Here is a 19,035-nt window from a genome sequence, read left to right on the forward strand (position 1 = left end):
CCTAAAATATGTACATTGTCCAACCTATTGATTGAGAAATGTGTTATACTCCATGATCATTCTATCCACTTTTATGTGCGTTACGTTTTCTCTTTCATTGCACTACCATATGCCACTAATATTTGGTATCTGTGTGCTTGATTATCATTTTTATGAATTAATGGAGTATTTCTTCTTATGAGCAGGCAGACCAAATCAAAACAGAGCTCACTGTATGATGCAGGGCAACCCATCTCAGATGCCTCCTCTGCCTTCTGTACAATCAAAGCCTATGGTAAGTATTTTATGTCTGGTTTTTATCCCTATTTGCTGGGTCATTATGTGAACACTAGTTAATGTGCAATACTGCACTGCTAGTGTGATTATTTTAGAACTGCTGCAGACAAAATTAATTTTTAGCCTTTTTTAAAGCTGTTTCTGCTGTACCAATGGATTGATCCTGTTTTCACTCCAATCACCACCTTTTTGACGGTGTTTTTGCTGCTGTGCTGGTTGGTACTTGATCTTGTCCCAGCTTTTTTTTTTTTTTTGACTGTTTAGAAACCCACTGACAGTTTGATATTTTTTCTTTTTCTTTTTCTTTTTTTTTTTTTTATGCAAGCATCTTCTCTGTACTCCTACAGGCTCCTCACTTGTCCGGCCATAGTGGTGCTATCGGTAAAGGTCCATATCCATACAACCTCTCAGAATCCACTGCCACTGTCAGTCCTACAAATAAGAGCGTTTCTGAACAGAATAACTACAGTAACATTCCTCATGAAGGCAAACACACCCCACTGTACGAGCGTTCTTCTCCAATCAACCCAGCACAGAGCGGGAGCCCCAACCATGTGGATTCCACCTACTTCCCAACATCTTCTGCTTCCTCATCTTCTGACAACGACGATGGCAATGCAGGAGCCAGCAAGTGAGTTTTCTGTAATCTGTTTTCTATGGAATAAAAAGAGATCGGCTTGAATAGCTGAGGTGCAATGACCTCACTCCTGCAGCACAAAGCTCTGAAGGAACGGCCCGGGTATGCCATTCCTTTAGAGCACATGTGTCGGTGACGTCACTGGCTGCTGTTCGCTAGAATATCTCCTAAATGGTGCATGTTTAGGAAATATTCATTTTACCAACAGGAAAGCTTTATTAGAAAATGAGTTTACTACCACTTTAACAGAAAAGCAGAATTCCAGAATTTAAAGTGTGTTTAAATGTTAACATTTGTCTTATTTGCTCGCCTATGGTCTTTTGAATATATAATGAAAAGCTTTTTGTTATCTGTTTGACAAGTGCAAAGAAAAAAAAAAAAAGATTTTTATCCTGCCAGAAATTTTGTGAGCTCATAACTTTGTGTTCTCTCTCTGCAGAGAGTTATCTGCTAGCATTGTTCCTAGCTAGAGTGCCCCCCCCCCCCAGTAAGCTGACTCCTGCCTCAGTCTTAGGTCATGGATCCTCCAAAATGATAACACAAAACGTACATCTAAGGCCCCTTTCACACTGGGGCGGTGGGTGTGTCGGTGCTAAAGATAGCGGTGCTTTACTGTCAATTTTGCGGCGCTATTCGGTCGCTAGCGGGACGCTTTTACCCCCCGCTAGCGGCCGAGAAAGGGTTAAAAAAAACGCAAAGTGCTGCTGTAGCAGCGCTATGCCGGCAGTATAGCTGCGCTGCCCCATTGATTTCAATCAGCAGGAGTGGTGTATACACCGCACCAAAGATGCTGCTAGCACTTTTTTTTAGCGTCCTGCCAGCGCACCGCTCCAGTGTGAAAGCCCTCAGGGCTTTCACATTAGAGAGACAGCAGTGGCTCTTTCAGGGCGCTTTGCAGGCGCTATATTTAGCGTTTATAGCGCCAGCAAAGCGCCCCACAGTGAAAGGGGTCTAAGAGAACCCAAGTATGGTTGATAAGCAGACATTGGACTGTTTTGAAATTGTCTGCTGAGTCCTGATCTGAATCCAATGGAACATCTTTGGAATGACTTAAAATAGGAGAAGGAACCTTTCAAACTGGAAACAACTGTAGCAGTTTGCTTCAAGAGAGTAGGACAAACCTCCAGTTGAGAAGAGTAGAAGTTTTATTCTGAGCTGCAGAAGGTGCTTGATTACGATTATTGCCTCCAAAAGGTGGGCTAAGACAGGGCTTGAAAAATTTGCTTTGAATCTAGGAGGCAGCTAAAAAAAGTTAGGAGCCAGGTTTTTTTAAACTAACAAAGCTTTTTTGCTATACTGCACTACTTTAACTGACAATTGCGTGGTCATGCAACGCTGTACACAAATGAAATTTATATCCTTTTTGTTTACACAAATGGAGCTTCATTTCATGGTATTTAATCATGACTGGGTTTTTTATTTTTTGCACTATTAACCCTTTCATGACTAAGCCTATTTCTGAAATTTGGTGTTTACAAGTTAAAATCCGTATTTTTTGCTAGAAAATTACTTAGAACCCCCAAACTTGATATATATATTTTTTAGTAGAGAATCTAGAGAATAAAATGGCGATTGTTGCAATATATTATATCACACGGTATTTGTGCAGCGGTGTTTTAAACGCAAATTTTTGGGAAAAGAGACACTTTCATGAATTTTAAAGAATCCAAACAGTAAAGTTACCCCAATTTTTTTGTATAATGTGAAAGATGATGTTACGCCGAGTAAATAGGCGACAAACTGCGGTACCTAAAAATTTCCATATGCGACGATTTTTTTTTTTTTTTTTTTTTTTAACGATTACCAGGTTAGAGTTACAGAGGAGGTCTAGTGCTAGAATTATTACTCTCACTCTGACGGACGCGGCGATACCTCATGTGTGATTTGAACACCGTTTACATATGCGGGCGCGACTTCCGTATGCGTTTTCTTTGCTGCGCGAGCTCGCGGGGACGGGGGCGCTTTAAAAATGTTGTGTGTTTTTTTTCTTATTTATTTTTATTTTTATAAATTGTGTTTTAAAAAAAAAAAAATGTTTTGATGACTTTCTTATTGCTGTCACAAGGAATGTAAACATCCCTTGTGACAGTAATAGGTGATGACAGGTACTCTTTTTTTTTTTTATGGAGGGATCGGGGGTCTTCACAGTATTCAGATCGCCGAAAACGGCGATTCTGAATACTGTGTATCTTTTTAAAACCGGCGCCATTGGCAGCCGAGTAAACGGGAAGTGACATCATGACGTTGCTTCCTCATTTACAATTAGAAGGCTGGAACAAAGTCGCCCACAGCTTTGTTCCAGCTGCCGGAGGCAGCTGATTGGTCACCGGACCTCCCGATGGCACGGAAGGCTCGGTAAGAGCGGCGGGAGGGGGGACGTCCCCTCCCGCTCCTCCGGTATAACAGCCGAGCGGCTTTTAGCCTCTTCAGTTGTTATATCTGGATAGCCGATCGCCCGCTGCAAACAACGGTACCGGGATGATGCCTGCAGCTGGGCACTGAGCCCGCACAGGGATAGATGGAGGGGGATGGCTGGGCACTGAGCCCGCACAGTGATGGGTGAAGGGGGACAGCTGGGCTCTAGAGCTGCACGATTCTGGCCAAAATGAGAATCGCAATTCTTTTGCTTAGAATAAAGATCATGTTTCTCGCAGCGTAACATCTTTCACACTATACAAAAAAAATTGGGCTAACTTTACTGTTTAGTTCATTAAAGTGTATTTTTTTGCAAAAAAATTGCATTTGAAAGACTCCTGCGCAAATACAGTATGATATAAAATATTGCAACAACCAATTTTATTCTCTAGGGTCTCTGCTAAAAAAAAAAAATACATATAATATTTGGGGCTTCTAAGTAATTTTCTAGCAAAAAATGATTTTAACTTGAAACCAGCAAATGTACAAAAAAGGTTTAATGTTTAAGTGGATAAACTTTCCTCATTTACACACCGAAGTGTATTCCTGTGATCTAAAGGACAAATTGTTACAATGTTTATACTTCGTTCCCTGGCTGAAGAATATTGTGATACTTGGCAGACTGCCCGTTTTTTTTTTTTTTCTTTTCTTTTGATGGCTGTGGCTTCAGCAGAGCAGAGAATTCTCTGCATAGAAAAAATCAGGAAAATACTTTGTCAAGGATCGCAAAGGGGAAAAAATTGCGATAATTAATTGCGCAGCTCTACTGGGCACTGAGACCGCACAGTGATAGGTGGAGGGAGATGGCTGGGTGCTGAGCCTGCACAGTGATAGGCTCCCCCAAACAATGAAAGAACACTGTGCAATTGGAAAATGGGTGATGGGGGACGCTGTGTAACTAATAAGTGCCTTATCTTAAAGACCATATATCATGGAATAAAGTGACATGTGCAATAAAAGTGCAAATGAGGTAACTACTACCTGCCTGAAAAAGTGCTATAGGACATAGGTAAATCATTTCCAATATAAAGTGCAGCAAACAATATACCAATGTGAGAAAATTAATAATAAAAACATAAAGTGATAAAGTCCACAATGTGAATTGATAGCGGCTTAAATCTTGATGGCAGAGAAGAATTCCTTCACCGTTAACATAAAAATGACACCAAAAAACTGCTCACCAGATGGATAATGACCTCTTTAATTAAATAGTTGCTGCCCACCCACTGTCAAATGACGGCGGGGCGGTGCGACTCTCGTACTTTACAATCTCTGTAAAGAGCCGCGTCCCCAGCCGGTCACATGTAAACAGATGCCGGTAATCGGTGCTCCTCGCCTCACACTGACAATATAGTGCCAACAGTGCCAGCAATCAGTGCCCACCACTGCCACCAATCAGTGACCATTAGCGATGCCAGTCAGTGCTATCAGTGCTGCCCACCAATGCCCATCACCGCTGTCGATCAATGCCCATCAGTGTCGCCCATCAGTGCCACCCATCAGTGCCGCCTATCTGTGCCACCTATCAGTGCCCACCAGTGCCGCCCATCAGTGTGGCATATTAGTGCCTCCTCAGTGCCCATAAGTGCCACCTCATCAATGCCCTCCAGTTCAGCCTATCAGTGTCCATCAATGCCGCCTCATCAACGCACATCAGTGAAAGAGAAAAATTACTTTGGTTACAAAATTTACTGACAGAAACTAAGTAAACAAAATTTTTTTTTTTCAAAATTTTTGGTCTTATTTTTTACTAAAAAAACCAAACCAGCAGTGAATAAATACCACCAAAAGATTTGTGTGAAGAAAATGATAAAAAAATTTGTTTCGGTACAGTGTAGCAAGACCGCAATTGTCATTCAAAGTGCGACAGCGCTGAAAGCTGAAAAATGGCCTGGGCAGGAATTGGGTGTAAGTCCCCTGTAGGCAAGTTGTTAAAAAGACGGACTAATGCGCTGTAGGGAAATCCTATTAGGTACCCTTGGTTAATGGATGAAGCCTCTGTGCTTTCCTCTTCTCCTCCAAAATATCTCATACAGAAACAAAAGGACAATCCATAGCACAATACTGTATTTTTATTTAAAAATAATACAAGCAATGGGTGGGGTCCCTGCTTACATTAGTGGGTGCCTTAGCCTGGCACTCCGAAGCTATAGCCTGCATGAATTGCAATATGAGAGCTGCTCACCACTGGGCTCACGTCCAAGCTGGCGTGCGTTCCACTCGTGCTAGGAGAGAAACCGGAAGCTGGGATCTGGAGGTGACATGACCAGATGCGCCTCGACATACGTTTCGTAAGAATTACGTCATCATGAAGCGTATCGGTCACTGGGCATGCTCGCCTTTTATGGCTAGGAAATGACTGTGATTGGTGGAGCTACAATTCTCCGCCCTCCACATTCGTGAAGATTATTCATGCAGCTTTCTATTGATCTTATTATATATGCATTGGTTACCCATGCAGAGTATTCAAATCCCATATAAAATATACAAAAGAATATAAAAAAAATTCAATTTTTTTAAAAAAATAGAAAAATGTATTTTATTAAAATACCAAACCAGTTGATAAACGTAGTCTGGCCACATACTTGGGTGGTACAGACCTAGTTAGCCATTGAAGTAAATATATTGTGAACCTCAAACTTTTTATTCTTCACGGGACCCTATTCATTCATTAGTTAGAGTTTTTCTAACTCTCTATGTTCATACCGGCTGGCTGCATAGTGCCCAGTCGGTATAACCACTGATTTTCATTCTTGGAGACCGCCTGTTTGGGATATGTGCCTCTCCAATGTTTGGATATTCTGTCTATCCCATAAAAGTTCAACAAACGAGGATCCCTATTGTGGTTTAATCTAAAGTGTGTTGAAAACCTATGTTTAACGAACCCTTTGGCAATGTTGGTGATATGTTCGTTAATCCTGGTACGTAACTTGCGTGTTGTCCTCCCCACATATTGCATTGGGCAGGGGCATTCCAACACGTAAGTTACGTACTCTGAGTCACATGTGATAAGTGACTATATCTTGTGTTCTTGTTTATTGATTACTAATTGGAACCTGTCTATTTTTCTGCTTTTCCTTTTCGTTGTTTGGCAGGCTCTACATCTAGTGCAGTAATGAAAGCCCTCTATCCAAAATGGTGCTCTGTTTTTTTTGGGGATCTAGAACGTTAGGTGCTATCTTATTTCTTAATCCTGGGGCCCTTCTATATATGAATTTTGGTTTTGTTGGCAGGAGGGGTTTTAGATCTTTAGCCTTAAGAAGGATTGGGCAGTGTTTCTATACGGTCTGTGGAATACTGTGATGAATGCCAATTCCCCTTTTAAATTTTCTAGGTTTAGTGTTAGAAGCTAATTTCTATCAAGGAGTGAAACTTTATTTCTACATTTTTCCAATTCTTTAGGTTTATAACCTTTCTCAATAAAGCTAGTGATGAGGATATCTGAGTTTTAAAATCCTGCAAGCTCGCAATTTCTTCTCACTCGCATAAATTGGCTTTTGGGTATCCCGGCTAAGCCATTGTGGGTGGATCGTGGTGACAACTTTGTAAAGGCACATAACCATTTGCCGGTTTCTTTGAAAAATGTTTTGGTAGTTATTTTATTTAGTTTTTTTAGTGAGTACCAGATCTAGATAATTAACTCTGTGTGATATTCTGTGAATTTCAAACCATACATGTTTGTGTTTAGCATCCTAATAAATGATTTCAGACTCTCTGTGGAACCTTCCTATAATAGTATGATATCATCAATGTATCGCTTATAAAATAGGAGGCCCTCCCGCTTTTTAGCATACATATTTTCTTCTTCACATTTATTAAGTACTACATTGGCCACACATGGCAGGGTCTTCCGAACAGCGCCAGCATGCAAATGAGTGCGAAGGAAAAATTTTATGTAATCTTTGGGGAGTGAGATAGACTCTGAAGAATTTTTAATTGTATTAATCGATCCCTGGCCTAAACCAGGTGTTGCGTGGGGTTTTCCCAAACATCCTCCCAATCCTCTGAATCCAGCTCCGGGACCTCCGTGCCCCAACAGGACAAAACCTTATCAAGACCAATGTATAGTGGGCTGAAGGGCCTTGTAAATGGTGGAGAGAGGTTTCTCTAAAGTTTCCTCTCGCAATAGGGACTCAATCCCTGATAGTGTAAGGGATAACAGTTTATTGTGAAATGCATGGCGCAACTGGAGGTAACGGAACAGGTACGAGTTAGGGAGCAAGTAGGTCAATTTAAGGGAATCAAAAGTCTGGAGACCACCCCCTGTACAAATTTGGCTACGGTATTTAATTAGCAGCCCATATATTGGGTTCTGGAAACAAAGAGAATTGTTTGAGAGAGGGGTTGAGCCACAGCTGTGTATGGTACAAGAAATTCTGGGAGGACCATCGATGTTGCAATCGCCGGTCCTTTATGATGGATTTCATGGAAAGTGTAGTTGGAAAGAGGGTTGAGGAGTCTCCAAATAATAATTCTCTTTCGTTCATTGACAGACACAGCGCTCCATTATTCAGAACCATAGGGTTATATTGCCCCCTACAGGAGTAGGACACTAGGCAGAAAAAAGACTTGGCTGCGCGTATGGGCAGTCCTAGGTTGATATACATCCCTCTCTCTGCTATAGGCCTTCGTTTTTTTTCTGCCTAGTCATGAGTAAGGACCTAGTTCCCTTCTGGGATCTCTGGTCCTGGCAATTTTTTTTTTTTTTTGCTTTTTAAACTACTTTTTTTCTCTTGGAATTTTTCCGGTGAGATCTACAATCAACTGCTGGACTGGGTAACGGGCTGGACACTAAGATCCAGTGGTCTCCCCAGTCTGGGCAGCGAGGGCGTGAAGACCGCAGCCATGTGCTAGGTTGGCCGCAACATAGCCCCACTGGACGGGGGCTGGCCCTGCGAGTTAAACATCTTGGGAGTTCGCATACGACCAGGTCTCGTCTGTGTTGCAGCGTTCCTCGTGGCCGACAGCCCCCCCACTTCGGTGGCGAGGAGGATCTGTCTGGGAGCGTTACCCGTGCACTTCGCTGGAGTGGTAAGTAAGAGGCCTCTTCTCCTTTCCTGGAGTGGTGTGGGGCATGGGTACTCCTTGGGGTGGTTGGCCCCTCTGGGGTTCTCCAAAGCACCCCCCCTTCCCCAGGTGAGGCCCAGGCCTCGGGGCTTCAGACACTCTGTCCACTCCCCCCTCCAGGGTTGTCACTATGGGAGGTACATCTGGGCACCTGCTGGATGGTTGGGCCGGTGACCGGTGGCCCTCCACTAATTTAGGCCGCGGCCTACCGACCCAGCATGTGTGGGGTGGCCCTAGAGCGGGAGGCGGAGACCGCGGCTTTCCATTGCTGGCATCCGCCTTCCTTCCTCGGCTCTGCCTGGTCTGGCCTCCCCCCCGCGGGCCTGTGCACTCGCGACGGGCAGCCGAAAATTTAGGCCACGGCTTTTGCGGCCTACTAGTCTGCGCGGCCATGCTGGACGCCTTTTACCAGAGGGACAGTGCTTTGAAGGTGACACCCCCCCTTTTTGGGGGTTAAGTGGGCCCTCCATAGGCGCCCCCTGTGAGGGGCCTTAGTGGATGCCCCCTGTGAGGGGCCTCCGCCAGTGCCCCCTGTGAAGGGTCCAGTGGTGCCCCCTGTGCAGGGTTTTCCGTAGGGGCCCCTTGTGCAGGGTCTCAGCCAGTGCCCTTGTTAGGGGTCCAATGGTGCCCCCTGTGCGGGGCATCTGTCTCAGTCGGTGCCCCTTGTGAGGAGCCTTGGTCCGCGCCCCATGTTGCAGGGCCTCGGTTGACATCACATGTGTGGGACCTCACTGACGGCCTATGGTGGTGGTCTCAGGCGGCGGCCCCCTGAGTTCTTTTCATTTTCACAAGTGGCGCTTAGACATATAGGCTAGTACATGACTCCCCCTGCCTCATCAGTCTCGACTGATCCCATGTCTGGCTCTGCCGTCATGGATGTAGGCCACCTTGCGGGGTTGGTGGCCACACTCCCTGTCCTGTCAGTGAGGTTGTTCCTCCACAACTGCAGTGGTGCACAAGAAAGTGCTAGATGCCACCCTTATTACATCTGTACGGGAAACTTTAAAGATGGAGGATGCAGCTGTGGCGGAGGTGCCGGTCCCCTTGGCATGGCAAAAGTGTTCCCTTCTCCCCTCTATTTTGTAATATTTGTTCGTAAAGACTGGGAGTGTCCAAAGCACCCCTTTGTGGTTCCAAAGACGCTTTGCTGTGAGGTACCCCTTTGTGGGGTCCCTCCTTAAAGAGTGGACTGTTCCACCAGTGGATCCCCCTGTCTCTGGGTTGCGCAAGGTGACCATGATTCTGGTAGAGGAGTCTCCGGGATTTAACGATCCGGCTGACATACCTGGAGGGGGAGCAGATTCCCTCTGCTTTCGCTGAGTTGGGGGACCAGTTGGTCTGGGGGCTGCAGTTTGTATGCAGTGCCTCTTGGACACAGTTCACCTGGTTGCTAAGCTCTCTGTTTCTGCAGTGGTGCTTAGACATGTATTGTGGCCTAAGTGTTGGTCTGCGGTCTGGGCTTCTAAAAAAGCTCTGACTGGGTTACCATTTTAAGGCAATTGTCTGTTTGGAGCTATCCTGGATGACATAGTTTCGAGCCTCACAGAAGGGAAGTGTACATATCTTCCAGTTTCTGAAATGGGGAAAAGGGTCTTGTAGTAGATGCAGTTCTTCTTCTCGGAACACAATGGACCTGGTCTGGGGAGCCGAGAGCGGGGCTCCCTAAACCCACGGACAAAGCCCCTTCAGCATGTCCTCACCTATGTCCTAGTGTTCCGGCCTTGAACCCCGAAAAGGGTTTTCTTCTTCCAATAGGTGTCTGTCACTGGACTGTTGTCAGTTCTCCTTGGGGCTGTGCAAGCCCTGTTGCTTTGGGGTGTGCTTGTCCTGGTGGGTACAGAAGGTCAGAATGGAGTCCATTTGCATGGTGGTGGCGTCCCTTCATCATGGGGACTTTCTGGTTTCTGTCGACTTCACGGATGCTTATTTACGCACTCCAAAATATGCCCTACACCAACACTTCCTCTGTTTTTACTGTGGGAGAAGAGCATTATCAGCTCGTGGTGTTGACCTTTGGTCTTGCCTCCGCTCCTTGCATATTCACAAAGGTGTTGGCAACCGTTCTGGCATGGTTACGTCAGCAGGGGATTTTGGTCCTGGGCTGCCAGGACGACCTTTTTCTGCGAGCAGAGTCCTCAACTACCCAAATGGGTCACGTAGCTTGCTATTCAGACCACAGATTTCAGTTGGCTTCTATACAACCTGAAGTCTGCTCTGGCTCCCTCCAGAAAACTGGATTATATCTGGGCCTGACTCTGGTTTCATCTCTAGCCAGAGTGTTTCTTCCTCTGGACAAACTCCGGAAGTTGCATGCTGCGCTTCAACTATTGTTGTCTCGCAGGTGGGCCTCCCTGCGGTCCTGCATGTAGGTGTTGGGCCTGATGGTATCTACCTTTTGAAGTGGTTCCATTTGCGCAGTTCCATACCAGCTCCCTTCAAGTGAGATCCTGTCGTAAAGTGCCCAAGGTGCCTGGGCTATCAGATTCGGCTGAGCCAGAAAACCAGGGGTCCCTGGTCTGATGGCTTCGCTCTCCAGGATTTCGGCAGGGCATATTCTTTCTCCCTTTGTATTGGACAGTGGTCACCTCCAATGCCAGTCTGCCGGGGTGGGGAGGTGTCCTGAGACTGTTCTGCTCAGGGTCGTTGGACGCTGGAGGAATTTGGACTGATGATCAATATCCCGGGACTTCGAGCGATCAGAATATGTAAGGATCATGGAGGTCAACTTCTTTGGGGGCTCCTGGTACGAATCCAGTCAGACGGAGGTGGCCTATGTCAATCACCAGGGCGGAACGAAGAGTGTGTTGGCACTCGGAGGATGCTGGCACCTGACAGTAGCCAGCATTCTCCGGTGGGCAGAACGCCTTGTTCCAGCCCCCTCCGCCGTATGCATTCTAGGAGTGGAAAACTGACAGGCGGTTGCCTCAGTCGGCTAGTGTCGGTCCAGGATGTGTTTTATCCGATATGTCTCCGATGGCACACCCGCAAGGTAGATCTGTTGGCGTCCCGGCTTAACGGAACGGTACTGAGGTTTCTGGCATGGTTACAGGATCCTCTGGTAGACACTGCAGACGCTCTGGTGGCCCCATGGGGCTGGTATAGTCGGATCTACGCCTCTCCTCCTCTCAAGCTTCTGCCGCGGCTTTTGCGCAGGATCGAAGCCGATGGGATTCCGGTCATTCTAGTGGGCCTGGATGGCCTTGTTGGTCTTGGTAAGCTGACCTGGTGTGCTTTGTCGCTGACGTCCCTTGGGGACTCCCTCTCAGACAGGTTCTACTGTCACAAGGGCGATATTCCATCCTGCTTCAGTCGCTGGTTTTGAAGGCTTGGCTGTTATGAGCTAGCTGCTGAAGTTATGCTGCTGAAGGCTAGGAAGCCTTCCTCTAGGAAGATTTAGCACTGGATGTGGATAGCATACATATTCTGGTGTGAAGCGCTTTTACCCCATTTACCCTCGTTCTTTCTCGGTGGCTCGGATTTCGACCTACCTTCACAGGGGGGTTGAGCAGAACTTGACTACCATCAAGGTCCAGTTGTCAGCCTTGGTGGTTTTCTTGGGCATCCCCTGGTCTCGCACTCCTTGGTGCGTACTCTTAATCAAGGGGTTCGACATCTGCCTACTCTGGTGCGGTCTCTTTTAGCGCCATGGGATCTGCTTTTTTTGCGTTTGGTTCTGCAGGAGCCTCCCTTTGAAAATATTCAGGAGGTTCCTCTGCTTGCTCTGTCCCAGAATGTGGCTTTTTTGGTTGCTATCACCTCTGCTCACAGAGTGTCGGAACTATAGACGTTACCATGTCATACTTCTTACCTGGTGATCCACAAAGATGAAGTGGCTCTTCGCCCTTGTCCGTGGTTCCCTCCTTTGATTCCTTTTGATGAAGGACATTGTATTGCCTTCCTTGTGTCCCAGGTCAAAATGTCCTAAGGGTTTTACCTTACATGCCCTGAATGTGTTCAGGCGATTCCGTTGTGTATTTGGCAGTCACAGGGTCTTTTCGGAGTTCAGATTCACTGTTTGTGATCACGGACGGGCCAAAAAAGACCTTTCTAGATGTATCAGACAGACGATGACTCTGGCCTATTCTATCAGGGGTTGGGTTCCTCCTTTCCCTGTTACGGTGCATTCCACTTGCCTGCTTACTGCTTCTTGGGCATTCCATCATCAGGGGTCAGCTACAGTGGTTTGCAAGGCAGCCACTTGGTCGTTGGTGTACACTTTCACAAAATTCTACAACGTGGATGTACTGGCATCTAAGGATGCTTCTTTTGGCCGTAAGGTGTTGTATTCTCTCTTGGGGGTGTATTTTTCAGGTTGGGCTCCAGTTCTGTATTGAGCTCCTGTTACCTGGTTGGCTCTTGTGTTAGCCTTTGGATTTTTCGTTGTTCCACCCCTCATGTTTGGCACTGCTTTGGGATGTCCCTATGGTTCTGAATAATGGAGCGCTGTGTCTGTCAATGAACGAAAGACAAAATGGGATTTTTGACTTACCGTAAATTCCATTTCTCTGAGTTCATTGACAGACGCACTTTGTACCCCTCTAAGCAGTTTTGATGCTTCTGACACTGCCTGTTACTAAACCGAAGGCCTATAGCAGAGAGGGGGTGTATATCACCTAGGACTGCCAAGTCTTTTTTTATTTATTTATTTTTTTTTCTGCCTAGTGTCCTACTCCTGTAGGGGGTGATATAACCCTATGGTTCTGAATAATGGAGCGCTGTGTCTGTCAATGAACTGAGACAAATTGATTTTACGGTCAAAAATCCTATTAGGGCTTCATATTACAAAGATATGCTGCCTCTAGTACCACAGCAGCATTCACCTCATCTGCTACCAACCAGTTGTATGCCTAAGTAAGAGCAGCAATATAATATGCAAATAAATCAGGACATGCCAACCTACCCTGCGTCCATGGTCTCTGTATCAATGCCAACCTAAACCTGGGCTGCTGTGAACCCCATTTAAACTAAACCATTGCATAGTCGAATTGTCTAAAATACTTTCTGGGAATCCACACAGGGACATGACAAAGTAAATATAGTCTAGAGAGAAGCAATTTTATTTTAATGAGATTAATCCTACCCATGCCGACAAGAGTTGCTTCGCCAGATTCAATAGCGGCAACAAATTTAAGGTAGTATATTTTGATGCATCAGAGGAGATGACCCCACCCCCAAGTATTTGGCAGTAGGAGTCCACTGCAATGACAATTCTGGGTCAGCCATACCCCCGCCTCCCGATCAATGGGTAAAATGAGGGACTTGTCCCAGTTGACCTTTAAACCTGTTAAAGGGGAATAAGAGGAAATCATCACTAGAGCCTCCTTAAGGGAAGGGCCTGGGTCGTTCAAAAAAAGTCATGTCGTCAGCGTATTACGCCACTTATTCAACAGCAGGACCAACCGGTATACCTTTTAATATGTGGGGAGATACCGTATATACTTGAGTATAAGCCGACTTTTTCAGCACATTTTTTTTTATGCTGAAAAAGCCCCCCTCGGCTTATACTCGAGTGAGGTTTTCCTGCTGTCATGCAGTCTTAACTGTTCGGCGGCCGTCCACTGTAACAAAGCCCCACCACCTCCTCGTCCGTGATAGACGGAACACTGATACAATGCTGGGAAACTGAATCAGTGTTCCGTCTATCACGGACGAGGAGGAGGCGGGGCTTTGTTACAGTGGACGGCCGCCAAACAGTTAAGACTGCAGTTGCATGACACAGCGGAGACACCCGCTGTTTGTAATCAAAGGTACAGGTGGGCACAGTGAGGCTGCAGATGGGCACTGATGATGCAGGCTGCAGATGGGCACAGTGAGGCTGCAGATTGGCATTGTTTACCAGTAGCTGCTGAATTTCCCACCCTAGGCTTATACTCGAGTCAATATGTATTTCCCAGTTTTTTGTGGTAAAATTAGGTGTCTCGGCTTATACTCGTATATACGGTATGGTTCGGGCAATTGGTTCCATCAGTAAAGCAAATAATGCTGGGGACAACGAGCAACCTTGCCTCGACTCCTTGCCAATGGAAAATGATTCGGACAACCCACCTCCCAATGTAATCTGTACTAATGGAGCTTTATAAAGTATTTTAATATAATTAAGGAAACGTGGCCCAAAACCCAACACCTCCAACAAAGCAGACCTGTAGACGCAATCAACTGAGTCAGATGCTTTGGCTAGATCTAGCATAACCAGAACCCGGAATCTGACTCGTTTGGGGGGAGCTGCAAGTGTGTCAGGACCCCCTGCGAAGGTTAATGTCAGTTGATTTACTTGGGATAAAACCAGTTTGGTCAATACTAACCAAGGATGGTAAAAGTTTTGTCAGTCTCATAGCCAAGACCTTAGTTAGGACCTTTTAATTCATAATTCAGAAGGGAAATACACAAGATCTGACTTTTTGACAACAAACATGCAAATGACCTGTTTTAAGGCAACATCCGACCGTGTGTACGCTCCATTGGACAAACTTTTTCGGTTTCATCGGACAAATGTTGGCTGTGCGAACAGACAAACTTGGCGGCAACAAAAGTCCGATGGTGTGTACACAAAACCATCGGACTTTAGTACAAAGTACAAACATGCATGCTCAGAACCAGTGCAAAAGATCAGACAACAATACAGAAGTTGACCAAAGGGTGCGCCGGAGTTTTGAACGTCCTCTCTAGAAGTGTCGACAGCACGTTAAAACGTCACTACGTTTCTTGTTTGTTGCCTAAAAAGTCCTGCCGTGTGTATGCTTAACAAATTCACGGCCAACGCCCTTTGTACAGAAATCCACGGAAAAGTTTGTATAAAGTCCAATCGTGTGTACGAGGCTTAAGATTCACAGAATTTGGGACCTTTCCCTGGTTTAAGTGGTATGTGTGCTTGGTACGGGGGGGGGGTTAAGGACTGTGATGTATCGATCTTTCAGATGATAAATAGCTGTGTTTTTTTTTTTTTCTTTTCAGTCATGTCAGTGGAAATAAGCCTGGATGGGATAAAAAAGCAAAATCATCTGGTAAAACAAATAAGAAGGATAATGCAGACCAAGTAAAGGTAATTAGTTTAGATTTATAAACAAACATTGACTTGGGGAAGTTTTTGCCCTGCTCTGGTTGATGTGTAAAGTATAAAAGCAAGTTAAAGCGGTATTAAACCCAAATGTATTATATTGCAGCTTACCAGTGATTAGATGTAGTAGCTGCACCACTTATTTTCTTTTTTCCCCTCCGTTTTCAACTGGTGATCTGGCCAGAAACGCACCTCCTGTATTAGTGAGACACCACTCTGCATGAATGAGCCCAGCAGACAATACCATTGTCATCCTGGGGGGGGGGGGGGGTGTGTAGGTAGTGTTAGATGTTCTAGCAGATTTAAATATACCATCAAATTGAAGCTAAACTCAAGCTCACGGTTTATACTTAATTACAGCAAACTGTTTTTCCCTTTTTGGGATAAAAGTTTTACATGAATAAATAAAAGCTGATCATTTAAGCACCCCTGTCAGTGGTAGTTTCTCTCTGTGTAAACATTCTGCTGAAGAAGCATGTGCTTTTGATAAACAGACTGGCTGGCTGGATCACCATATAAAATTAGAAGAAAGCTTAAAAAAAGAGAGAATGCTGAATGCTGCCATCACATCTAAAACTTGTGAACTTGGTGCAATATAATGTTTGCTTTTGTGTTTAACACCACTTTAAACTGACTTTATTCCTACTCGTTTATTGAGGGACAGATGATCTTGTGGGGCAGTCCTGTGTAACTACTATTCCCATCATGTTTCAGTTTTTTTGCTCTTGCTCAAAAAGGAAGAACACCCTTTCTCAGTAAATTTATTATTATTTTTTTGGCTATCCTTTGTATTTTTTTCTTCAACTAAGATTCCTGCTTTATTGCGGTTGAGCTGGTTTCCATATGCAGCAAATTGGATTCTTCAGTAGTAGCTTTCGAGGCTGTACCAGATCTCCGTTGTACTGAATGTTGTGGGGCTAGTACTAAATGTTATCTTAAGGCACTGGACTCTGCAATCTGGCAATTTACAGACTTGAGTGTCCTGTGTGTGTTGAGAAGTGCTTTCGAAATTCAGAGCCATGGCTAAGACCCTTTCTCCAAAGACTCACTTTTTTGAGTAGGCTGTGCGAGCTGAGCACCTGTATGTACCTCGTTACTAGGCTCACTGGGCACCATTTAAAATCCCTACCTTCAATCGGTTCACTGCAGAAGGGGTAAGGCCGAGGAACTGAGCGCTGATATCAACAAGAATAAAGTGTTGCTCTGGCACTCTCCACCACTAAGTGTTGCCGACCTTCCGGTTGCTGCTCCTGACTGCTGGTGACACATGGATCATTCCTCTTCTTGCCTCTGCTGCCTGCCCAAAATAATCCGGGCACCTTCGAGCACTGACACCCCCCCTGCTACCACTATCTGGGTTCCTGAGTATTCAATGCCTGGTCTTGTGCCCTGTTTTGTTCCCTCTGTCCTGCGGTGAGCATGTCAGATCCTATACACATGGGGAACAGTCAAGCTGTTTTCTGTGACTCTAACGCCCGATCCACTAATTGTTCCAGTGCTACCCTTAAACTAATATTTTGTTGAAGCACCTTTTTATTTTATTACAGCACTCAGTCTTTTTGGGTATGAGTCTATCAGCATGGCACATCTTGACTTGGCAATATTTTCCCACTGTTCTTTGCAAAACCCTCCAAATCTGTCAGATCACCCCCCAGATTTTCAATTGCATTCAAGCCTGGGCTCTGGCTAGGCCATTCCAAAACTTTAATCTTCTGGTGAAGACATTTCTTTGTTGATTTGGATGTATGCTTTGGATCGTTGTCATGCTGAAAGATGAAGTTCATCTTCATGTTCAGCTTTCTAGCAGAAGTCTGAAGGTTTTGTGCCAATATTGACTAGTATTTGGAACTGTTCATAATTTCTTCTACCTTGACTAAGGCCCCTGTTCCAGCTCTAGAAAAACAGCCCCAAAGCATGATGCTGCCACCACCATGCTTCACTGTGGGTATGGTGTTCTTTTGGTGATGTTTGGTGCAAAAACAACACTGCACATCTTTTGGAATTATGGCCAAAAAGTTCAACCTTGGTTTCATCAGACCATAACATATTTTCCCACATGCTTTTGGGAGACTTTATATGTGTTTTTGCAAAATTTAGCTGGGCCTGGATGTTTTTCCTCGGAAGAAAAGGCTTCCGTCTTGCTACTCTACCCCATAGCTCAGACATTTGAAGAATACGGGAGATTATTGTCTCATGTACCAAACAGCCAGTAGTTGCCATATGTTCCTGCAGCTCCTTTAATGTTGCAGTAGGCCTCTTGGCAGCCCCCCTGACCAGTTTTCTTCTCTTCATCAATTTTGGAGGGATGTCCAGTTCTTGGTAATGTCACTGTTGAGCCACATTTTCTCCACTGGATGATAACTGTCCTCCAATGTTTTCCATGGTATATCTAATGCCGTGGAAATTGTTTTGTACCCTTCTCCTGACTGATAACTTTTAACAATGAGATCCCTCTGATGTTTTGGAAGCTCTCTGTGGACCATGGCTTTTGCTGTAGGATGCGACTTAGAAAATGTCAGGAAAAACCTACTAGAACAGCTGAAATTTATTTGGGGTTAATCAGAGGCACTTTAAATGGCATGTGTGTACTGACTCCTTTTTAGTGGCTTTCACGCGATTTTGCCACGATTTCAGGGAATACCTGTGTAAGTTTGAGCTCTGTGGACCTCATCTCGCATCAAAGTCAGACCAAAGTAGTACAGGGGCTACTTTGAAGTCGCACAGATATGAATGGTTATCATGGGGTACGACTTGTCATACGACTCTGTTGTCCAAAGTCGCAGAAAAAGTCGCACAAGTGTGAAAGGGGCCTTAACATGAGTTTGAATGAGTGATTACTTAATTCTGAGCCCAGCTACAGCCCCAGTTATAAGAGGGTGTGCACACTTATGCATTGTTTTAATGTTATTTTATTCTACGTATGTTTACATTGTGCCAAGCTGGACCAGTCTAAGTATGCAATACAAATGCTTCAAACTTACACATCCACTTTAAAGTACAACTTCCTTTAGGGAAGGGTTTTGTTTCTGTCTGAGGTCCTGCACAGCCGCATTATTTTCCAACCGTGACAATGGGCTCCCGGAGAAGATGCCCGCTCACTGTCACTGGAAGCGGAGGGGTGGATAGCTTACAGCTGCTGGAACGTGTTGCGTGAGCCACTCTAAATATGGGTGTAACATGTTCCAAAAGGTGAACTTATCCTTTAAAGAGCTAACAGGGGCTATAGTTTTTCTGTTCTACTAAGAGTGTTTGTATTGCAGCCTGTGTTTCTTAGAGAACCATGTCTAGTTCCTATTCTGATCGCAGGGACAGATGGCAAGGAAAAATCCATTCAACTGGGCTGCAGAGAGCGTTAAAAATTGTCAGATCGGTTCTAACCCTTCCGATAGGTAGCCAAAATGAAAACAATGTTGCATGACATAACTAATAATGGTATTCCGCCATTACAGAAAAGGTGCCCTAGAGAGCCCTTCAAAGGGTCATGTATGAGTATTTGTACATTGGAAGCCCTACAAGGAGTAAGAATCATTGGTAGTTTTCAGGAGTCTATGCATCATGAAGGTTATTAAATTGAATATGCTGGTCA

The 19,035-nt window shown here is 45.0% G+C and overlaps 1 protein-coding gene across 1 annotated transcript in view; it reads left to right on the forward strand.

Moving 5' to 3' along the window:
• Positions 1–19,035, forward strand: part of FAM120A (family with sequence similarity 120 member A) — a 125,257-nt gene that overhangs the window by 60,305 nt on the left and 45,917 nt on the right. Inside the window, exons 6-8 of the mRNA XM_073592325.1 lie at positions 186–274; positions 624–907; positions 15,347–15,434. Of these exons, the coding sequence (XP_073448426.1) occupies positions 186–274; positions 624–907; positions 15,347–15,434 (461 nt within the window). The remainder of the gene's footprint in view (positions 1–185; positions 275–623; positions 908–15,346; positions 15,435–19,035) is intronic.

Source organism: Aquarana catesbeiana, linkage group LG07, assembly GCF_042186555.1.
Source record: "Aquarana catesbeiana isolate 2022-GZ linkage group LG07, ASM4218655v1, whole genome shotgun sequence".
In the NCBI taxonomy this organism is placed as follows: Eukaryota; Metazoa; Chordata; class Amphibia; order Anura; family Ranidae; genus Aquarana; species Aquarana catesbeiana.